Source organism: Pseudochaenichthys georgianus, chromosome 3, assembly GCF_902827115.2.
Source record: "Pseudochaenichthys georgianus chromosome 3, fPseGeo1.2, whole genome shotgun sequence".
In the NCBI taxonomy this organism is placed as follows: Eukaryota; Metazoa; Chordata; class Actinopteri; order Perciformes; family Channichthyidae; genus Pseudochaenichthys; species Pseudochaenichthys georgianus.
Genome location: NC_047505.1, coordinates 46,192,254 through 46,215,597, shown reverse-complemented (window position 1 = coordinate 46,215,597; position 23,344 = coordinate 46,192,254). Strand labels below are relative to the sequence as shown.

Below are 23,344 nucleotides of genomic sequence, written 5' to 3'. Positions count from 1 at the left end.
CAACTGTTGCTGCAGCATGTTCTGTGGGATTGTGGTTTATGGGAATCGGGTTACTCATAATTAAGAACATAGCTCGGAGCAGGTCGTACCCTCCACCGGGTCAGCTTCTGGGGTTCTGACGGAACTCAAGTAATTTAACTTCTGTTTTATGGACTGCTGGCACTAGATTACAAACTTAGCTTAACATTGTAGTCATGTAGTCACACACACACACACACACACACGCACGCACGCACGCACGCACGCACACACACACACACACACACACACACACACACACACACACACACATACCATGTATACATCACTTCAGGGGACATTACATTGACTTACATGCATTTCCTGGAGACTTATCCTAACCTTAACCATAACCAACAAATGCCTAACCCTAACCCTAACCCTTAACCTTAACCTTACCCTTAACCTTAATCTTAACCTAACCAAGTCTTCACCCTAAAATTAATGATTCCCTCATGGGGACCTCCAATTTGTCCCCATAAGGGAGACGAGTCCCCACACGCGACTATGTAAACAGATGTAGGTCCCCACAAGTATAGTAATGCCACACACACACACACACACACACACACACACACACACACACACACACACACACACACACACACACACACACACACACACACACACACACACACACACACACACACACACACACACACACACACACACACACACACACACACACACACACGCACACACGCACGCACGCACACACACACAGAGAGAGAGATACAACGTTTGATGGATAGAGGCTCACAGCCAAAACTCCATCAAATAGTGTCAACTTTTTATATCCAAACTGAACTAAAGCTATTTCTCGTAGATGGTTTGTGCTTTCAGTTCATAGCACTTTTGTCGAGTGATTTGCGAGCAGCTGGTATAGTTGTGTTCATTATTTTATGGGTGCTGGCAAGGGGAAAAAAGGAGAAGCGGGGAAATTACAGCTTGACCACAATCACAGAGGACACAGAAATGCTATTAGTTTTCCAATGCAATCACATAATCCAATGGCCTGGACATTTGCTTTAATCAGACACCTGGGAAAGGCATCCATCTCATTTCATTTCATCGGCTCAAATCAATCTCATATCAGCATTAAATGAAAACAATGAGAAGAGAAATATGTGTGGACAAGATATTAATACCAAAGGAAACTCCTTCATTACTGACTTTAATGATTGCCTGTCTTTCTTATCTGCTGCAGACAATATATATAGCTTTTTACTCCAAATGCTATAAACCCAGATTGAAAAACGAAAAAGGAGGCTGTATTTTAAAGCATACCATTTTCACTTGAGTTGAATGCTTCAAAACTACTCTATAATAGACATCCTTTCATTCCAAAGAGGCAATGTATGAGAAGATGTTGCATCAAAAGGTGTACATCGCTCTTTGGAACTTCAAAGAACAATGATTTGTTCATTAAAGCGTTACAAGTAGCAGCTTTGATACACACATACTGCTGAATAGCCATATCTATTAAAGCTTGTGGGGTTTTTCTCTCATGCTGTATGCTTGTGTGCTGGTGAATGTGGGGATGCTGCTGGTGTCAGTGATGCTGAGAGTGCTGCACGAGGCGAGTCTTTGTCTGCTCTGGGAAGGCTGGGCTCCAGCTGGCTCCCGCTATGTGCAAAAGTCAGTGGGTCCCTCAGTGCAGGAGGCGGGCTGGTTGATTGATTGGGATGCACACCACCACCACCACGACCACCCCCCCCCCCCACACCCCTCATTTCCACCACCACCTCCTCCTCCCTCACCTCCTCCTGCCTGTGCACATGTGCCTTTCATACTCTCCATTTTTACCCAGACCTGCTTTATTACACAGAAGCTTTCATGCAGTAATGCTTACAATGCAAAACCCTATGCTTTTAAAAGGTGCATGCTCACACACTTAGGTACACATTTAGGAAAACAAACAATATCTTTATTACATGATTTAAATGAATTAGTGTAGATGCTGCGTTATTAGAACACGTTTTCACCGGAACATGTGCATCTGGATGTGAGAGTGCTCATTAAAATGACCATGTGGGCAACATTGGGTTCATTCAGGGCAACACATTTGCTGTCCTTACAGATTACTGTTTTGCCAGACCATTCTCCACACTTCGATTTGCTCAGAGATCCCTAACGAATGCTTCATTCCAGACACAGAGAGAGGGCGCCTGGGGTAAAATATATTTTTGACAGATTTGGTATTGCAAGTGTTTCTACAACCTATTCGCTCTGAATGAATCTCCCAGGTGTTGGTGGGAAGCATGGAGTTGAACACAAAAAGGAGGAAGAAGGGGTATGTTAGAATCACCGACAGCTTTTCAGGACTCCAGCGACGACCAGCCACAGCCAGTGTCTGGTGAACGTGCGTGTGCGCGTACATGTGTGTGTGGACCAGCAGCTAACACACACTTAACATTCGTTCGCAACATGGCGTTGAAGCGCCGAGAGACACGACGGCTCTCCCCCGACTTAATGCAAGCTAATTGTTGTTAAAGCCAGTGGACTGCTCACCAAAGAAACCTAAACATTCACAGAGAGTCCTTTACGCACCGACGGAGACAAAAGCGGATTCCAACATATGCATGTCGCTATAACGGTATAGCTGGTTGTATAGACGTATTGCTACCCCACTGGAGGAAATCAAAGGCTGTACATGGCGGTGGAGAGTACAATTTGGCTGTTCTGTCTTCTTTCGCTGTTCTGTGGTCCATCCAAGCAAGGTAAAGCGCTCACTTTACTAATCTGCATGTTTTTCAGTGGAGTGCATGTGTGAGGCAGCGGGCCACTCACATTACACTGAAGTGCAGAACTCAGAACACAAGTGGGCTGTGATCAAAGATAAGGGAGAGCTACTTGGGTGCACCTTGCACGGTATACGAGCAGTATCCCCTCCGTGTTCGGTGGTGCTCACCTCACGTGGCCCCTCCGGTTCGTTCGAGGTAGGGTTGTATTGTTCCACTACGGGTGTCTCTGTCAGGACCGGCGGTGAAGCTTTGGTGTTTGGAAGTTGCAGCCCGAGGAGCGGTGCCACTGAGCGGCCAGGGGGCTTTGAACCGACCGGGGAAGTTTCGGATCAAACATAGGATGGGGCTCATTATGGAGACATGTGGGCTCGGATTTGGTGTTTAATGAGTGTGGAGCCCCCTGGAAGCAGATCTGTCTTAAATGTCTCGATTGCTTTGTCAGTAAAAAAAAACAACAACATAAGTTTTCTTTCTTTTTCTCACGGTTTGCGCATGGGACGACTGGTTTTCAGCCTCTGGCTCAGCAAGTTCAGTGAGAGGATTTTGAAAGCGTAGGCCAATAGCATCAAAAGGACTTCGGTATCTATTATTTTGATACACTTGAAGTAGAATGCGAGCTGATGTTTGGTTTCCCAGTCATTGCGTCGATGGCTCCCGAGAGTGGAAGCGTGCTGGTTGGAGAGGAAAGTCTGCCTACACAGGCGGCAACGAGTGGGTGAAAGAACGACTGCAGGATTTACATGACAAAGACCTGTGCAGAGTATCAGTGGAGGCTATTCAGCTGAAACCTTTTCAGGGTCAGGAAAAGAAGATATACGTGAACCTGCCATGCGTTCCTTTTTAGGTAAAACTGTTTACCATCAATAATGCACACACAGATGTTTGGTACATCTTTCATGACTGTATGCTATTAGGCCACTAAAACAAGAATGAACAACATAGTCTAATTGATATTTCACCCACATTATCTAGCTGAATAACGTTTGAATGACTAAGCATGTTAAGAGGTTTGTGTTTATTTGTCAAGTGCCTGAGGACCAGACAAGTGGGACTGTGAGTTTGTCTGCTGTGTGTGAAGAGAGGGGCACAGAAAGAGAGATGGCATTAAATAAGACATTACAAAACTGTGAGGTAAACCTTTTTTTTTTTGTACCTCAATCTCCAACATGTGGCATTCATATTCATGCTGGGCAAATAGGATTACACGACCCTGGAACATAAATCTAACTTATATATTTGTTTCAAAACATATAAAATGCAAGTCCCCTTTAGGGAAAGGCAGAAATTGCTGCTTTTATTCCTCATGTATTAAAGTGATTGTTTTAAGTTTGCACTGATTGTGTTATGAAATCATGAATTAATTGAGGCCACTTTAGTTTCTGACATTGTATGACCCACATTAATTAAGATCAGCAGATTATTCAATGAAGACATCAATGTTAGTTCCAGGCCTATTTAAATTGCCATCCAATTATTGTGGAGCCCCAAAGTTCTATTTAGAGTTGTACTTAAAATGTGAACATGTCCTGATGTGAGAAGAATCACACCATTACTTAGTTCTGATGTATACAATAATCTCTTTACGTATATTATTGCTGACGTCTTTAAATGGTTGATTGCCCACACGAATACCGCACAAGCTATTACTTTCCTTTAGTCTTATCTTACATCGACACTTGTCCAATTTTAGTACATCTCCTGGCAAAAATGTCTGCTTAAAGATTTACACTGTCTTATCGCAATGTTGTTTATGTGTGTTGTCTCGGATTGTATTACAAATAGATGAGAGAATGTTGCTTACTGTCGACTTTTGTCTCACTCATTTTCCACTGGTGTTGTGTATACTGCTGCATTATTAAAGTGTTTTCATTGAGTGTTTTATCCTTCTCTGGGGTCTGGAGGTAGCTTGCACATCGTTTTGCTGCTGCTGCAACTCCATTATGACATGCTGTAATTCAACACAGTGATGAGAGGGTGTTGTTGAAAAGCCAAATGTTTTGGAATGAATACTTCCACAACTCGGAAGTACTTAACACATCTATGTAGAAATCATCTCCCTCTGAGCTATACTGTAATTGTATCACAAGTCCCATCATTCATTTTTTCAATTATGCATAAAGACCTTAAAAGGGACTTCCATCTGATATAATGGTAGAAGGTCATAGGATACCATTTATATAGTTAGATTACCATGCCCCGCAGACTCCTGCACAGTCAGAGTAAGGAATGACTCCCCTTGAGATCCTCCTGACAGGAGAGTGAGTGCCACACTGGGGGCGATCACATCTAGATGATGAAATCTCTTGCAGGTAAATGGCGATTGTGATGGAGGTTGTCTGTGATAAGAGTGAAGTGGAAATTGATTTATTTGCACTGAGAGATTTATCATTGGAAGTTGGTACCAAACAACTTTGACGTTTGGTTGCTGTCTAAAAGAAATTATGAAATACTGAGGTCTTGGAGATGGTATTTACACATCACATTTTGAATTCGACAAAAATAAACATTTGTTTTAATATTAAGGTCATCTAAACTACTTTGCTTCAAAGAAGAAGAAACCACCTTACAAAAATGATTATTTTGCATTACTATTATTCCCTTAGCAGTGTTTCCCCTAGGATGGAGTCACAGCAGCGGTGCTAAGGCACGCGGGCACAGCTAAATGTGAGCACGGAGCGCGTGGAATCTTTTTGTGTGTGAGCGTGCGAAGTGCGCCCCGCCAACATGTTTCTATGTGTCTGCCAGCACAAGAAAGGCTCTTGAGGCTCTACAGGTGTATTTTGCTAAATCACCTTTATTGAACATACAGTAACACAAATACTACACATCCACATAACAAACAATCAAAATAAAATGTATGCAATTTCTTTATTTTAACCTGCTTTATTTGGGGGTGGACCTCACATCCTCTAGGGGAGTCCAGGGGCATGCTCCCCCGGGAAGATTATTTTTAAATTTTGAAGTGAAATGCATCAATCTGGTGCACTTTGAGCACAAGATTAATTTATAGATACAGCTCTCAACACTCAGATGAAAGGGAGCTGTATACTTTTCAATAATCCAAACATCTTTAGAATATGATTACAACCAATAACAAATAATTTAAACTACTTTATTCCTATCTTATGTTACCTAGTTAGTATTCTTTCTTTTTCTTTTTGCATATTTTACTAATCACACTATTTTGTACAACTATATTACATAGTTAAAGGTGTGCTCTCTCTCTTTCTCGCTCGCTCACAGAGGCTGTGTGGCCACGGATTATTATTTGAATGTATTAAAACAAAAGAATTATATATATTTATTTTTTTGGTACCTTTTTTTGTTGGTACCTGGCTGGTCCCCCGTAGCAGCGGCGCGCAATACATTGAATGTATACTGTATAGGGGAAACACTGCCCTTAGGCTGACACAGTGTGTGCATGTTTCTCTCTGTGTTTATTTTGCTGGGTTTAGAAAGTGGAGCATGAATGTTTTGTGTGTCGGTGGCTGTGGGAACTGAGGCTGATGGGGGGGGGGGGGGCTGTGGGTGATTCTGGGGGGGGGGATGAATGAGCGGGTGCTGGTGGGGCAAATTTGAGGGCAAGGGCCATTGCTACATCCACAAACAAAGAGCTTGTTTTATCCATTCTAGAGATCAAATGAAATTATGTCAACTTCACTTAACATATCACAAGCAAATTAATGAAACAAAGGTGCCAGAGTGTCTGTGTGTTCACAGTCCATGCCGTTATTAATGGACACAATAAAAGATCACATCTGCACTCCTGCAAGACTTTATGACCAAATAAATCGGATTATTATAACGCCTTTGGCCTCTTTATATGTGCATGAAAATTGTAAACACAGCATGATGAAGCATTGGTACTCCGCTGACTGAGAATGTCATGAGATAATTTGCCCTTGATGCTCTGCATGAGTATTTACTGTTTGTATTAACAGTCACACAGCTCGCATGAAATCGCAGTCCTCTTATGATTTGATTTGTACCAGCAGGTGTTGATTGACCTCACATGCTTTCCTGCACTGTCCACACTTACACAGTTCGGAGATGCGGTGCAGTAGCAGTCTTGTGTAATTCCACTGAAGCAGCATAGTGTGATAGGCCTTGATTAGGGGGAAATGACTTCCTATTAACTGAATTCCCTTTACCAAGGGCCATTTCGTTGAACTGCCTATTCTGCATGTCTTTGGAAGGAAACCTGTGAGCCTGCAGGAAAGTAAAAGAGGGACTTTTCAAACTCCACAAAGAAAGAAACCCTTCTGACCTTTTGCAAATTAATTCTCACCTATAGCAGGTGGTATCATATATTAAACACCTTCAACCAAGAAAAAGAAGGTCAGCCATATATTTCATGTAATGTGTGAGCGGTGTTTCAAAACTGGTCCATAGGTCCAATATATTTGTATACCCTCTATCCGTTTCACCGAGAAACCATTTAACTGCCTCGTTATAAACATGTAACGGTGTAAAAAACACAAGGCAGTTTGGTCTAATTGCTGTTGCAACTCCTTTAATGTCTTTGTTTTCTAAGCCCCAATGGCATATTCTTCTTGCTGTGCATTACGTGTTATTGGGTTTGAACACCAAATTAAATCAGGTTTAGTTTAATTGTCATGTTGTTAATTGAAGCAAATTGAAGAGCCTGTAAGAATTGTGATTTAATGAGGTTGACCCTAAGGGGTAGGAAAGCAAGGAACCACTGGTTTGAAGTTTATTCAAATGAACGTGTCTCTGATTACTGTCACACTCCTAGGTTTATGTCACGGTTTTAGTGTTGTCTGTCTGGTTATGGGTTTTGTAAGTCTGTTCATTCGGTGTTTTGTCTGGTCCTCCTCCCTGTCGTTAGTTTCCCTGGTGTGTCTGATTGTCTCTCATTGTGTTCACCTGTTGCCCTTGTGTTTCTCCTCCCCTGCCCAGCTGTGTTGTCCTGTGATTACCCTTCTGTGTATTTAGTCTTCCCCTGTGTTCCATGTCGGTTCATTCTTTCCCCTCCATGTTATTCCACGGTCTGTGTTCCTTGTGCTGCTCGTTTGTTTATGGATATTTTGGATACTGCCTTTTTTGCCACAGCTTTTATTATTTAATAAAGCTCGCTTTTCGTTAAATTCTGCATTTGAGTCCTACCTGCTTCACCAAATCGTAACAATTACATTATGAGTTTAACACAGCTTACCACTCTCTGTATTCACTTGTAATGTTACCCTGTACAGACGGACAACATAATAATGTAGACTGTAGTGAAAAGCCAACATGTGCCTTCATTTAAAAATACAAGGAAATCTAAGGAAACAAATGGCTAATCACAGGTTTTTGAATATTTTAAATAAACTGTAACACAGTTAAATTAGTACTATATGAAGACCTTAATTAAAGGCATCCAAACGAGCAGCATTTGTTTACATGCTCTTGACATACCAGTGAGGACTGTGTGATCAAGCAGAATAGTATTGCTTTGAAACCGCTTTAGACTCCCTGCGTGTTATTTCAGTTCTGGGAGAAATTCATTATGTATGGCTAACTCTACAACTCAACATATAGTTTTTGTAGAAAAAAAACCCAGTTATGTTTCCAATATTCTCAGGTCAGAAGTGGTCATCTCTACAGCATGTTTCAGACAAAGTTAATATTGCAACTGTACATTTGCTGTAGGGAATATATACTGCTGAGATGACCCTATATGCAATGTTAGGCATGGTGGTGGGAGTGGAATGTTTTTTGAGTCAACCATTTGGTCGACTCACTGCACTAAGGTACTAAAGGGCAAAGTACTTTCCCTAGCTTAAATATTGTGGCGATGTAAAGTTACACAAGAGTTTATATTTTCAGCTTGGCATAGTCTCAGAGCAAGATAGTTTGGATATAGTGAGTGAGGTGTGTTAAGAACATTGTATCGTTAAAAAGAAAGGCCTGAACAAAGTAAAATGCAAAAAGTTGCAAGTTTTCTGCAGAGGGTTAACTCTCACAAAAGTTGCCTCTTCTATGTAGTTAAAAAATAAACCAAAATGCTGAAATGTGTGTATTATTATATTATTATTGTTCAATTCACACAATATATTACCTGCAAGATAATAAACACTTACATATCATCCTAGAAGCTGAGGACCTTATTTGATATGAAGTGCATTGAGAGTTTTGGATAGCAACATGTTTTTCCTTCACCTTGTGACATTTACTGCAGAAACAAAGCAGCATCACGTTTCCCCCCCACCACATATGTATTGTAAGTCCAATGCTCTTGTCTTTTGGCATCTGTTGGTCTTCCAAATGTTGAGAAAAGTTTTGGCTTGGAAATTAAAGTTCACTTTAAAACTTGGATTTGTTTTTTTGGCAGTAGTCATCTCCTTGCTGACTGCTTTTGTCTGAAAATCGTATTCTGTTGCACCAATCAAAGAGGCATCAGTGCACCATGTGGTATTTTTTGGAGGTTAGACGTGATTCTGCAGTTTCACACATGGTATCAAAGTAGTATCGGATCGAGAAGTCAGATTTCATCACGCACTTAGTAGGAGTTGTCAGTGGTTCTCAATGTACTGACTGACAAAGAAAAAGATGCAATGTACTAGACAATAACTGTAGAAATAGCCAAAATACAACTGAATAACTGTCCCTCTGGGTTCAGCGTACTGATCCACGACAGGAAGATGGAGTCATGTCTGTCTCAACCTTTTGGTCCCCTAACAGTTGAGGTCCATGTTTCCTCCTGAACTCATCTGTAATGTTTAGAGTGTGTCCAGCTCCAGTTTGTTTTGTCTACGATGGAGGGCCAGCTGTTCAACCTCCCGAATAGTGGCAGCAACAGAATATTAAAAATGGAATTGGTTGAGGGATACTGTCTGTAGAACCACTACAGCATCGGTGTCTGCTGTTACTGCTCAAGTGTCTCATGTCAGTCAGTAATGTCTTTGAGGTCACCAACAAATATTTGTGTGTAGGATCTAATTGTGTTTTTTATTAGTAAGTAGTAATTGTGGAGGAAAACACATTATACTGTACCAAGCTTCTATTCTCCCATGTCCTGTAGCAGATTAAGACCCCACCTCCTTAATGACTTAATGTAATTGCATTTCTAAATGATGTGATGTATAAATAATGTACTTGTGTAAAATGTACTTTTAATGACTCTGTTTTAGTTGTCAGCCTTGTTTGAACTTTGGGCCCACACTTACATTTCCAGTGTTTCTTTGAACATGCATACTCAGATCTCTTGAGACTTCGACGCAGTTGGACAGCAGGGCCTGTGTAGAATAGCTCATTACACATTAGCGGAACATTAAGTATCTACGTGTGTGTGTGTTTGCTGAGGTGCATTCACCCCGTGCGCCAGCCTGCTTGCTTGTGTGTAAGCGAGGGTGTGTCAGCTGCGATTTAGAGTGCATCTTGATCCCCTCCCCAGAGAGCCCGTGCTAAATTAGGATGCATATTATTTAAAGATGCCCTGGGCTGAGTTTCAGCTGGGTATATTTGTGCAGTGAATATGTTGATTTTTATGGTGCCCTGTGTGCGCCTTTTCAGGCTGCCAGGGAGGCTATCTAAAGCACAGAAGTGCTTGTATGAAAGGAGAGGAAGTCTTGAGATTTATTTTTCTCTGCAAGGAATTCAAACGATGTTCTCCCTTGGGATGTTCAAAGCACTGTGTTGAAATTATTTAGTTTGTGCTTCTTTCCAGTGGTGAATAGATCAGCCTGTTACACGCTAATGTGAGCTAATGAGTGTTTAATTCTGCACAAGTATAAGCATATATCCCTGTCATTATTACTATTCTGGGTTGAATCTGTCTGAGGAGTATTCACCCTCGCCTTCGAAAACCTTTCCCAAAGGTTTTGATGAAGAGACCATAAATATTCTATATCTGGAAGTTTATTTAATTTCTTCATCCATTTTAGAGAGATTTTTTAATTTCTGTCTGTTAAAGTAATGGCTTTTTGGCTTCTAACATGTTGATGTCAGTGATGGATAGAAATGAGAGATGTCCCGATCCGATCACGTGATCGGGGATCGGAGCCGATCACGTGATTTTCAAAAGATCGGAATCGGGAGAAAAAAAATCGGGGATCGGGAATTTTTTTAATTTAGAATTTTTTTTAATTTAATGTTACAAAACAAAAATGACCATGTTCACGTCTTAAAGTCATCCTGAGGCCTTAGTTTTGGTTTAAAATTACACAATATCATGTATGTGTTGCTTCTTTTGGGCTTGTTTTCATAGTGCTTATTTCTCTGAAATCTGGCAACAGAGTGGGCGCAGTGTCTATAGTAGCAGTAAGCTAACGAGAGGCTACGTTCAGCTGGTGACTCGGGAGTCGGGACAGAGAAAATGTCAGCAGTTTGGAAGTATTATAAAATGGAAAGCGAAGGCAGTGTAACAGCCAGATGCAATGTTTGCAAGGCAGAGGTTCCGCGTGGTGGAAAGAACAGAGCTACGTTCAACACGACCAATCTAATACGCTACCTGAGAAACAAACACCAACAACAACACGACGAGTACACAGCGGCCACTCGGGGAACGGCACTGACACAACCAAAACTTTCAGAGACTTCTAAAAGGAAAGAGAAACTGCCCCAGAACAGTGAAAAGGCCAAAAAATAACAGCCAAGATAGCTGAATTCATCGCGTTGGATGACCAGCCGTTATCTGTTACCTTTTTTTTCTCTTAATGCATTGCATAAAGATCGGATCGGGAAAAATCGGTATCGGCAGATTGTCAAAATCAAATGATCGGAATCGGATCGGGAGCAAAAAAAGGTGATCGGGACATCCCCAATAGAAATGTAATCATGACAGGAGCAATGGTATTTTGAATTTGGCTCACAAGAAGAGCCAAGGTTAGAGATTGTTATATGTTCACTTTTAAGAGCGTTGGTCTTTACCACCAATGTTCCTGCTTTCCTTCACACGTGAGCAACGTTAAGCACTTTTCAAAATATGGCAACATATAACATTGGCAATGGCAGAGCATTATCATTACAGAGAATCCCATATGGGACCAATATCAATATTCTCCTACAGCAGTTTCTGCAGCGTCTCTATTGCACACAGAGATCAAATGTTCCTAAGTCTTTGGTTGTGGTGCTATCTGTTAATTCTTTGATCCCAGGAACGCACACCGATATTACTGCTGCAGTGATGCAACTCGGAAGGATTGTGCTATCTCATCCTGTTGGCTTACTAGGTCATTGAGGTTTACCACATAGTGTAATTTAAAACATTACATGAGGTGATTTGATTTGATGCTTGGAGTAGGGTCACAGCTGCACCGAGAGTGGTATACAGTATGTTATCTGCAACGCAATAATATCCTAATTTGAATCCCAGCACTTGTTCTATCCGTAGCCACATCTCCACTTGCAGGGGTGGCATTGTTTTACATTATCTTCATGTTGAAGCTGCAGCAATATTTTGTGGAATGGGGTTACCGAGCCTCGAAAAGTGGCTATTATGTCATTTCACAAATTCACATAGGTATATTTTAGAGATAATATTCAGTCAATTATGAGTCAACTTATCAAACTGGTACGATATATTTACATGGATTTTGAACACTCAATGATATTGCATCGCCCCTACACATGTACATTACATACAGGGTGTTCGGGTCTGAACCCGGGGCTAACAAAAGTGTGGAAATGTAGTTCCTGTGCACCTGTCTGGGCCGTGTGTGTGTGTGTGTGTGTGTGTGTGTGTGTGTGTGTGTGTGTTGTGTGTGTGTGTGTGTGTGTGTGTGTGTGTGTGTGTGTGTGTGTGTGTGTTAGAGGGTGTGTGTGTGTGTGTGTTAGAGGGTGTGACTGTCATTCAGTTCAACATATTAGATTTATTCAACATAAGACATCTCCTCAGTGGATTTTTCAGAAAAGACTAAAGAGAGTTTGTGGTGATGGTGAAAGGAAAGGCTTCAGACACCATTACGAATGACGTGTGTGTGTGTGTGTGTGTGTGTGTGTGTGTGTGTGTGTGTGTGTGTGTGTGTGTGTGTGTGTGTGTGTGTGTGTGCGTGTGTGTGTGTGTGTGTGTGTGTGTGAGAGAGAAGTTTTTTGTGAGAAGCGGCAGTCACTTGCATTCACATTCCTTCCATTCTTCCCTGCTGTCTGCTTGGTCTCATGAGAGCAGAGGAGTGCCTCTAGAGGTGGGCATGCATTCAGAAAGATGCGGTGTATATACTGTATAGGTAAATATTTCAATGTTGGTCTCGAGCTTTATATACAGTATACAGTCTATGGTCTAGAGTCGTAGTCTAGCTTTAAAGTGATGGTATATTGATGTGAATCTGCTGCAGAGGGAAAGGCAGCTGCACATGCAGAGAAGTCAAAAGAAAGGAGGATTGGAAGTTATACTGCAGGTATAATAGGTATAGATGGTGCTTCATGGATTTCTCATATGTTTATTTTGAACCGTCATGCTAAACACACATATAGGAATATCTATAATCATTTTTGCATTTTCACAAACCCTTCAGTTCTCATTCAGACGCAGTCGTGCGCAAATATCACAGCACTCGTCTCTCATATCGACCATGGACAATGTAATTATTGAGAAGTTGAACCCCAGTGTGCATAATATAACATGTGCAGCTCGCTCAGTGCACGCCCTTCCTCAGCGCTGCGTCGTGTCACAGAGCAGTCTCATTCATCAGTCTGACCTTGTATTTGATGCTCAACCCTGATCCTTGCACATGCATTATAATGTACATGTGCGTCACTACACAGAGCAGAGTTGAGTAGGAGGACAGTACTTTTCCATGTTATAGCTACCAGTGTGTGCCATTGTCCTGCTCTGCTCTACATACTGGGAGCCTTTACATTACCGACCCACTGTCTCATGTCACCCCCAGCGCACATTCCTGTGCATTCACTGTGCTGCTGCGTGAACAAACATATTCTGATTTGGATCTCCCGTGTTACTCCCATGTTGGTGTTATTGCTCGCTTTGTTGACTCATGCAAGTGGGCCTGGCACTTGACATGGCCATGTGGAGGCCCCATGCTGCTGGGAGGCCCCGCATGCAGGAGCGCGGCTGTGTGATTGGAGGAAGCCCAACTGGGATGAATGAGCACTGTACATAGAGCAGGAGGAATGAGGGACTGCACCGGGACGCCCCTCTCTCTCACTCTCTGTCCCACGTTCTCACTCCGTTACTCCTTCTTGTACACACAGTTGGACACGGGGGCCATGTTTGTCTCACCACAAACTATTTGTGTCCGTCTACAATTAAATGCCATTTTCAAGTTTCAAGACGTGTATTGTCATGTGTGCATAGCAACAGTGTAGTCATGACAATGACAATCTTAGGTCACATGCAGGCTCCTCCAACAATGCAACACAATGTAACAGAAAAATAAACCTCCAGTTGTCTTCGGGTCAAATCTGACCGATGTACGACTTTCATCAATCATAACTTTTTTGTTTTACATTCGATTGCATTAAGGCTTTATGATATCCTTCACAGTAGACATGTGAACATATGCAATTGCTGATCACCACTGTCATTGAATTTTGGATGATTTAGTCAACTTTGTAACACCCATGGTGTTCCCGGTGTTCCCCAAAAAGAAAAGGAATTAGTGACCACACACACACACACACACACACACACACACACACACACACACACACACACACACACACACACACACACACACACACACACACACACACACACCACACACACACACACACACACACACACCACACACACACACACACACACACACACACACACACACACACACACACACACACACACACACACACACACACACACACACACACACACACACACACACATACATAGATGTGTTCCCCCCCTTGTGTGCCCAATCCCCCCATGTGAATCACACCTAGCACACACAATACATGTTCAGTGTCTATTCACTATTCTATTTACTGCAGTTTTTCATGTATACCAGTAGTCTGATACAATATTTACAGTTTGAAAGGATGTTAAATGAAATTTAGTGATGATTAATGGTTTTTGTGTTTATATAATAGCAGTTAAAACAGGACCGGTCAATTTTGACCGCGAACACCAAAGTAAGGGGGGGAAACGAAGACAATAGGAGGGTTACAATTAAGCAATAGCTCACGACAGGGTTGTCGACCCTCCGCTTCGCGTCGGGCTTAACCACGCCCCTTAGCTGTGATATAATGAGCATATACCACGGCCTGAAGTGACCTATTGCTTTTATAAAACGGTTACCAAGTGGCAATATGAAAAAAAAATACACACTCTAATTTAAATAGTTTTTATTAATAAATAATGATGTTCAAAATAAAATAGTCCCTCTGTTGCCTTCTGCGCGAAACATAGTGCGAGGTGGTTGCTATGCAACAACACTAACAGCTAGCGAACATATTAGACAGAGAGAATTGATCCATTATTTGGCTATTTATTTACATTCATTTGTATGTTGCACCCACTGAAAACCTGTCCAGCATCAGTAGCATGGCTTACGTGGTTACTTGTTGAGATTGTCCTAGGCAGTTGCTTGGCGTGGTGAGAATATTGCTCCACTTTCTCCGGTCCCCGAGATTCGGCTTACAGTAGCAGAGAGCTTTCGCACCTGTGGCCACTAACGGTCATACTTTCTCTGCTTTCAAGACCCGCATCAGAAAGCTTTTGAATGGTGGTACTTTTCCAGTTGGTCTACCTGCTCTTCACGTAGCTCTGCATGTCGTCGTTTAGGTGCTTTCTGGAGATAGGCACTGCTCAATCCACTCCTCCATAGTAAGACCTCCCCGGAGGTCGAAGTTAATCTTAAATGTTTCCATCTTATGCTTTGTAAGTTTGTTCCGTAACGCAAGAAATGTAAATATATTTATAAAACTGACAAGTCAAATCAAGCAATCTGATTGGCCGATAGTGTTTTTGCGGACCTCTTTGATTACAGATTTGAAAACATCGTTGCTTGCTTTAAAAGTAGCACAATTCATTATGTCAAACCTTGGAAAGTATCTAGATATCCCTGCCCTGATGCCAAAGGAACTGCACAATGAATATGTTTTGCCGTTTGATGTCTATGTCTGGACCGCTGCGTAAAAAGGAGGGTTTCTGCCCCGTTACTTCTCCGCTGCTTTCTTGTATGAAAAGCTTTTCAGCCCAACGGTATACTGTTTTTCTCAGACACGGAGGGATACTGACTTGCTGTGAAAAGTAACTTACAATTCTACCCGTGGTATACGCTCAGTATATCACGGCTAAGAACCAATCAGATTGCTTGATTTGACTTGTCCGTTTTATAATTGAATATAATTGAAACAGAATATGATAGAAACAGTGCAGAATAGTCTGTATACAGTAATTGGAATATTGATAGTGAGTTGCAAACAGAGTCATGTTATGTATGTTCTTTCAAAAGTTCAGTGTTTAACAGTCTTATGGCCTGTGGGATGAAACTGTCCCTTAGTCTGGTGGTTTTTACCTTTATGTTACCTTTGAGAAAAGAGTAACAACGTATGACCGAAGCATGGACATTTTTTATATTAGCTGTTTGACAGTAGAGCTGTTGTACACCTTAATGCAGAGTGACAGGTGCAAAGGCAAATCATGACACAACTTAGAGCTGTATAGTCATTTTTAGCAGAGATGCCAACAATCTTTTGATTCAAATGCATATTTGTGCTGTTTTCTTTATTCTTCTATTATAGTTAAAAGAAACATCCTTGTTTTTCTTGACTGGTTGTAAAAAGCAATCAATGTGTCTATCTTACCTGGACTTAGGGAAATGGTAATGAGCATTCTTTCAATATGTTATGATATTTTATAGACATAGACAGAGAACTTATCGTATTTCTCATTTTTGAAATGTCAATAATGTTCTCCTGGGAGATCATTAGATGGTAATAATTTACATTTGTTTGTTTTAAAGTTAAAGTAAGGATTTCCAATATGCCACCTGATCTGGAGGCCAGGGTCCTAATGAGCAGCAACAGAATCCTTAATTCAGAAAGATGATTGAAACGGTTTTCATCAGGGAAAAATGCCGTGCTAAATGTGAATGAAGTAAGTTGAATTAATATCAGGCCTGTCATTAAGTTGTGCAGGAATGAGTCCTAAACCCTGGAAGAGAATGAGCATTTTATAACTTGTTAACTCGTCTCAAAGTCAATGTTTTTTCCAACGTGTTTTGGATAGATGCTTGCAAGAAGATCCGTGGTAAACTTAAGAGATGTTCCCCACTCGTGAATGCCTGAAGCTTCCTTTAGCTTAGCAGTGGTGATGCGAAGCCATGCAGCCGTGACGTAGTTTGTTTATGTGCTATTTACTTCTGGTGATTGATTGGATTTCCGCTTCAAAAATGATATTACCTTGCTGAACATAAATGTTTCTTAGGCATGCAGCCTAGTATTCCAAAATCCTGTTGGCTTTTTCCACTCTATTTTGTATAAACTCAGTGGCCTCTCGGGTGCTAAAAGTCAGAGTAAAAACTTTGATTCATCGTATCAGCTTTCTGACTGTGTGTGTGTGTGTGTGTGTGTGTGTGTGTGTGTGTGTGTGTGTGTGTGTGTGTGTGTGTGTGTGTGTGTGTGTGTGTGTGTGTGTGTGTGTGTGTGTGTGTGTGTATGTCTATGTGTGTGTGTGTGCATGTGTGTGTGTGTGTGTGTGTGTGTGTGTGTGGCCTAACATTACTATCCTTGTGGGGACCTGAATCTGTTTACACAGTCACGTGTGGGGACTGCCTTCCCTTATGTGGACAAAATGGAGGTCCCCATGAGGGGAATCATTCATTTTAGGGTGAAGACTTGGTTCGAGTTAGGGTAAGGCTAAGGGATAGGGTTAGGCATGTGTTGGTTATGGTTAGGATAAGTCTCCAGGAAATGCATGTAAGTCAATGTAATTTCCCCTGAAGTGATGTATATATGGTATGTGTGTGTGTGTGTGTGTGTGTGTGTGTGTGTGTGTGTGTGTGTGTGTGTGTGTGTGTGTGTGTGTGTGTGTGTGTGTGTGTGTGTGTGTGTGTGTGGTGTGTGTGTGTGTGTGTGTGGTGTGTGTGTGTGTGTGTGTGTGTGTGTGTGTGTGTGTGTGTGTGTGTGTGTGTGTGTGTGTGTGAGTGTGAGAGAGAGTGTGAGTGTGATGACGGGGTGTGAGAAGAACCCTGCTGTATCGTCATGGGAGGAGACACAGCTTGAACGGTTAACACCTGACACGACAGCTGTTCAGATTGTCGAGTGACTCACAACCGCGCTGTTGATTCAGTGAAATACTGAGCGCTATGTGTGCAGCGTTGCTAAACTAGTAAACAGAAAGTTTTATCTGCCATCAGAGCAATTTAAGATGCATAAAGACAGTTTAATGTGTCGCATGCTTCAGACTCCTGGCAGCGCTTTGCCCAAGGCACCAGTTTAACATGGGAAGCCAGAGATGAAGCTTGATAAAAGCCTACTTATTTAAACAGGAGCGGGGTGCGTCTGTCAGGGAGGATTACTGCTTCTTATTTTACAGATCTTTCCACTTGCATACCAAGTCTCCATCTCCCAGCAGGGTTTATCGCTAGCTGCTTCTCTGCTCCGAATATCACAACTGTGGCTTTGAATTATCGATTTATTCTCAAGTCGCATGGTGTTTCGGCCACAAGCACGTATAAGTTCCCTATACGGCTTTTACCTTGCTGTTATCGCTGCATCGTGATTGAGTTAGCTGACAGGCTGGAATAAAAATGTATAAAACAGATGTAACGCTAGTTGAGCTCAATTTGTGGTTTTGTTTGTGGCATCCAGACGATCACACTCACACACACAGACACACACTGGAGTTATCCTGCTGTTAACGTGGCACTGTGCTATCAATCAGACCATCTGTCTCTGCTCACTCAGCCTGTATTTAGGTTTCAACGCAGTGATATCGCACAACACTGTTTCACAGAGACAAGTACATGTACAATGCAATACCTTTCTAACATCATTCAGGATCGACTCAAAGCAATTACCTACTATACTGCTGTCTCAATTTAGCAGGAGGCGCAAGGCAATCTGGTTTCCCCTGCTTTTGAGTGCTTTAGTTGTCCCTCTTCGCAAAAGCCTCTGTAATCACATTTCGTTGCTCTCCTTCAATTGAGTCTCAAGGCTGCCTTAATCTTATCTGCACTGTTCAGTCCTGTATTTCATTATTTTACTCTGGGTTCCTTGCTTTTTCTCCTTTACCCTCTTCCCGTTTCTCGATGGAGACCCCTTTCAGCCAATGTGGCACTTGTTAATCCAACACTATAGTTATTGTGCTGATTCTTAGCCACACTTGTTGTGTAGTTATTTGGTTGACATTGTCAATCATTTTCTTAGTGCTCCACTTTGAACTGAATTGTTTCAACAATTATCGGATGGATTTCCTTCAAACATTCGGTACATCTTTTTGGTGATCCCAGCGAATGTTGTCAAATGTCACCGTGAGAACAAAATGTACTTTTGTCCAGTGCTTTGTTTTATGACCAAACTCGTAAACAAATTACTCTCCAACCAGCTTCTGCTGTCCTTGTGCTAAGTGCTCATTTGCTAATGTAAGCATGTGAGCTTCTTAACAAGCCGGTGTTAGTAATTAGCTTGAAGTAATGCTGTGGGTTCAGGAAGTAACTGTGCAGAACACATGACAACATGCTATATGTCAGCCTCAGGTAAAAAGAACATTCAATTCATTACAAGAAGCAGTATTTATTGTCTCTTTTAGCCTTTGATCATATCTCTAGTTCCTGAAAGGCCAGAGGTATTGTATAGCTTGGCTTTAGAGACTGTGGAAACCTGAGCTGTGACCTGCGAGTCATGGGTTGTCCGCTCTCTGTTGACAGTGAGCAGGGCAGGGTGAAATATTTACTGTGCCGGGTCACTCTCCTCCTCTTTCTCCTTATGTTCTCCTAAACGTTTTGTGAATCGGTGATCCATTAACAGAAATGGACCAGCGGACTAGTTGATGGTATCGAGAGCAGTGCCCTCCCAACTTCAGTCTGTTGTTATGTCTGTGTGTTTTGTCTTCCTTTCTTTGTGTTTTGCATCGTGAGTAAGACTCCAAATCTAGTCTACTTCACTGATTTGTCCATCAGATTAGTGATATAAGGCAGTAGTATGAAAGTGCACCAAACATGTGATTCAATTTCAGAAAATACCACCACTTTATTCATGCAACATCTAAATTGCTGTTGGCACAATTCAGACTATTCCAAATCCAGATATGGTCAAAATGGTTATTTAATGGGTTTTGGGGGACTGTTTGATTTGTGTGTGGCGTTCTTTCTTTCCTTTTTTCTCTGTTTTGATTTTCTCTAGTTGTTTGATGGGCTCTATTTCATCCTCTCTCCCTTTTGTAAACCACTGTCCTTTCTCTACCTAGAGTAAGATATGAACCTCTTGGCGCGGTGCCATCGCAATCCATTCACTACAGCTCAGGGAAACCGCACAGCCGCTACTATATCCCAGAGTGCACCCTGTCCATTCCAGCATGTCCACTTCACAGACCCCTCTACCCTCGTCTTCACCACATTGTGTCCTCATGAGACATTGACAGTTACTCTTTTGGGATTGCGTGTGTCTCTGTGGGTTGAAACAGCTGTGTGGGAACATGTCAGCGTGTGAATATGTGTGTGTGTATTTGTGTGTGTGCTGCCTATTGGCCACAAATCTAGGGCAAGTTTTCCAGTGTGAAAGTGTGTCTCAGTTTTCATGTGATTTATTCCCGGATGAAATAGCTTGAAATATGTGATACGATTATGATGCCTCCTTTTGTAAACGGATAGCAAATCATGCTCGTCCTGTAACCTCCCTTTATGTTTACAGTTACAGGTTGAACACCTTTGTTTTATTTTATCCTATTATAAATTGTGTTTTTTAAGTGTAAGGCAAGGCACGTTTATTTAGATAGCCCCTTTCAACACAAGGCAATTCAAAGTGCGTTACAAAAAAAATGAAAGACATTACGAGCATTAAGAAACATATTATAAAATGGCATTTAATAATAATAATAATAATAACACATTTTATTTGTAGGCGCCTTTCATGACACCCAAGGACACCGTACTATTTGTTAAAAAAAGAAAACACTAATAGGCAACAAAACATGTTAAAAACACAAACAGGAAATCATGGAGGAGACAATCAAGTGGACACAAATGAAACATATAATGGGGAGCACTACAGTGAGTAGGCAGATTTGAACAGGTGGGTTTTTGATTGGGATTTGAATGGTGATTGTGTCGGACTGTCGGGTGTGCGGGAGGAGGGAGTTCCAGAGTCTGGGAGCAGTGCAGCTAAAAGCCTGAGCTTTTTTAAAAACACTCATTTAAAAGCAAAGATAAGTGTAAGGATGTCTTAACCTAAAGTAAAATGTGTGTTTCCTGCTTATCTTCCACTCCAAATATGGGAGTCTTCCATGTCAAATGCGGAATGATCTCCACCTCTTGCCATGTAAAACCATTGCCATTGAGCTGGGAAAAGGCTGCTAACATTTCAATGACTTAATGCAGGGGTGCCCAACCTTTTTTGAACCGAGAGCTACTTTTAAAGTTGCCAGTCTGCCGAGATCTACCAGTCCAAATAGAGAGGCGTAGCCAGCCTACTACCAGGTAAATACACACTTCGACTTGTATACAACTGACCTTTGTACGATTAATACTCCATAAAATACTGCAGATCCTTTATTTGACCTCTTTCTAATCTACACACATACAAGTATTTAACTGAAGTTACACAACAGTGTTGTTGATACAGAGTTGGAGTTTATTCACACGTCACTACAGTGGGTAATGTTTTGAAGAAACATTGAACAGTGCTGCCACATATGACACAGGAAAAAAGAAAATACTCTGAATAATAATAAGACAACTCAGATCTGAAGCTTCACAGGAATCTGCTGCTAACGTGCAATAAAAAATACAAAATTAATAGAATCAAACCCTTTTTTGTAGCATTTTAGTAGAGTATAAAAATAAATGCCTTTAAAATAGGATGCAAGCAACACTAGTTTCTTAACCTGAATTGATAATAGACTATAATCAATTTAAACAGAACAGATCTTAATGTTTGCATTCTTATACCATTTTGTACAATAATTATAATGACTAAGTTCAAACAAACTAAAACTTACAGCTGATTAATAACGGTATCTAACTTGAGTTTTTATTATATCAAAAACCTGTTGAAATGCTTCTGTTATTTTTACTGTCCGCCAAAAAGCGTGTCGGCAGCCTCCAGGAATGCTTCTTTGAAAGACTTTATGTGTTTCGCAAGAACGTGACTGACACGATAAGATGCTCTGGAGCAGCCTTGCTCTTGTTGTTGGGCCTGGTGAAAATGGACTGCTGTGCATTTAGCTGTCCTTTCAGGCCCCTCCCCTTTTGGAGCGTAGGGCAGAATTAGGAGGGAATTCCGTCTCGTAGCGTTTGTGCACTGTTTTGAAATGCCGCTCCTAAATTACCCTTCTTCGATAAAGCCACGCTCGCATTGCAGATGAGACAGATGGACTTTGAATTGGAATAGATAAAAATAATCATCCTGCCACTCGGAGTGAAAATGATATATTTTGGGCTTTTTTGCTTCTGCCGTAATTACGGTCTTATGTGTGTGCGGACTGTCACTCCTGTTGAGTGTTGACACGGACAACGTCAGCGAACTAGTGCACTGCCCACTGCCCACCAGCCACGCCCCAACACATGGGGTCACGCCGGCCAATCACAAAGCTTTGATGCGTTCAAGTGCATTATTCTGGCACAGGAAGATTATTACAGGACATTAACGATAAAACAGAATGTTGTTGTTCTATTTTTAGACACATCTCGCGACTGGTTGGGCACCCCTGACTTAATGGGACATAATTAGCTGAAATGGGGGCAAAAAAAAAGAGAAGCCATGGAGGTGATCTGTGTCAGTGTTTGTGATGGCGTACTTGTACAAAGTGTTTCTGTTCCTACAGTGTGTTCTGCTTCCATGTTCCCTATTCGTATGGGGTTTCTGGTGTGTGTGTGTGTGTGTGTGTGTGTGTGTGTGCGCGCGCGCGCGCGCGTGTGTGTGTGTGTGTGTGTGAGAGTGAGAGCACTGTGCTGCCTTTCTCAGCATTACCCAGCCTCTTCATCAGGAAGTAATGGTGGGGGGTCAGGCCTCATTTAATCAAGGAAAAAAATTCCCATTAACTTAATTAATCCAACGCTGGAGAAAGAGAAGCTGAAAGAAACCTGCCTGTGCGTGTTCGTGTGTGTGTGTGTGTGTGTGTGTGTGTGTGTGTGTATGTGTGTTAATGTACGTCTGTGAGAAAATAACCTTTAGAAGCCATAATCATGAAGGGATTTGTCCAATGAACTAAAGAGGGACACTTTAAATGATGTAACTTGCACAGATGCAGTAATGACTTAATGGAAACAACACTGAAAGGGAATTCATTCATAATATGTTTCACCTATAGATGAATCCGAGCTGTAGGCAGAAGTAAACAATCCACCATTCACCTTGCTCGCACATCACTTATACAACCCTGAACCCTTTGTATAGCGCTGTCATGTCATGCATGCAAAGGATTTCACTTGTATGCCAATACATCGAACCAAGAGATACATTAGAACCTTTTACATGTTGAAAAGATAATCATCAAATTATATAATAATAATAATAATAATAAT

The 23,344-nt window shown here is 41.6% G+C and overlaps 1 protein-coding gene across 2 annotated transcripts in view; it reads left to right on the top strand.

Moving 5' to 3' along the window:
- Positions 1–2,417: 2,417 nt before the first annotated feature.
- The window catches only part of igdcc4 (immunoglobulin superfamily, DCC subclass, member 4), a 56,317-nt gene continuing 35,390 nt past the window's right edge, over positions 2,418–23,344 (top strand). For both annotated transcript variants that reach the window (XM_071207200.1, XM_034079336.1), the window contains exon 1: positions 2,418–2,738. In XM_071207200.1, the coding sequence (XP_071063301.1) occupies positions 2,672–2,738 (67 nt within the window). In that variant the 5' untranslated portion in view covers positions 2,418–2,671. The remainder of the gene's footprint in view (positions 2,739–23,344) is intronic.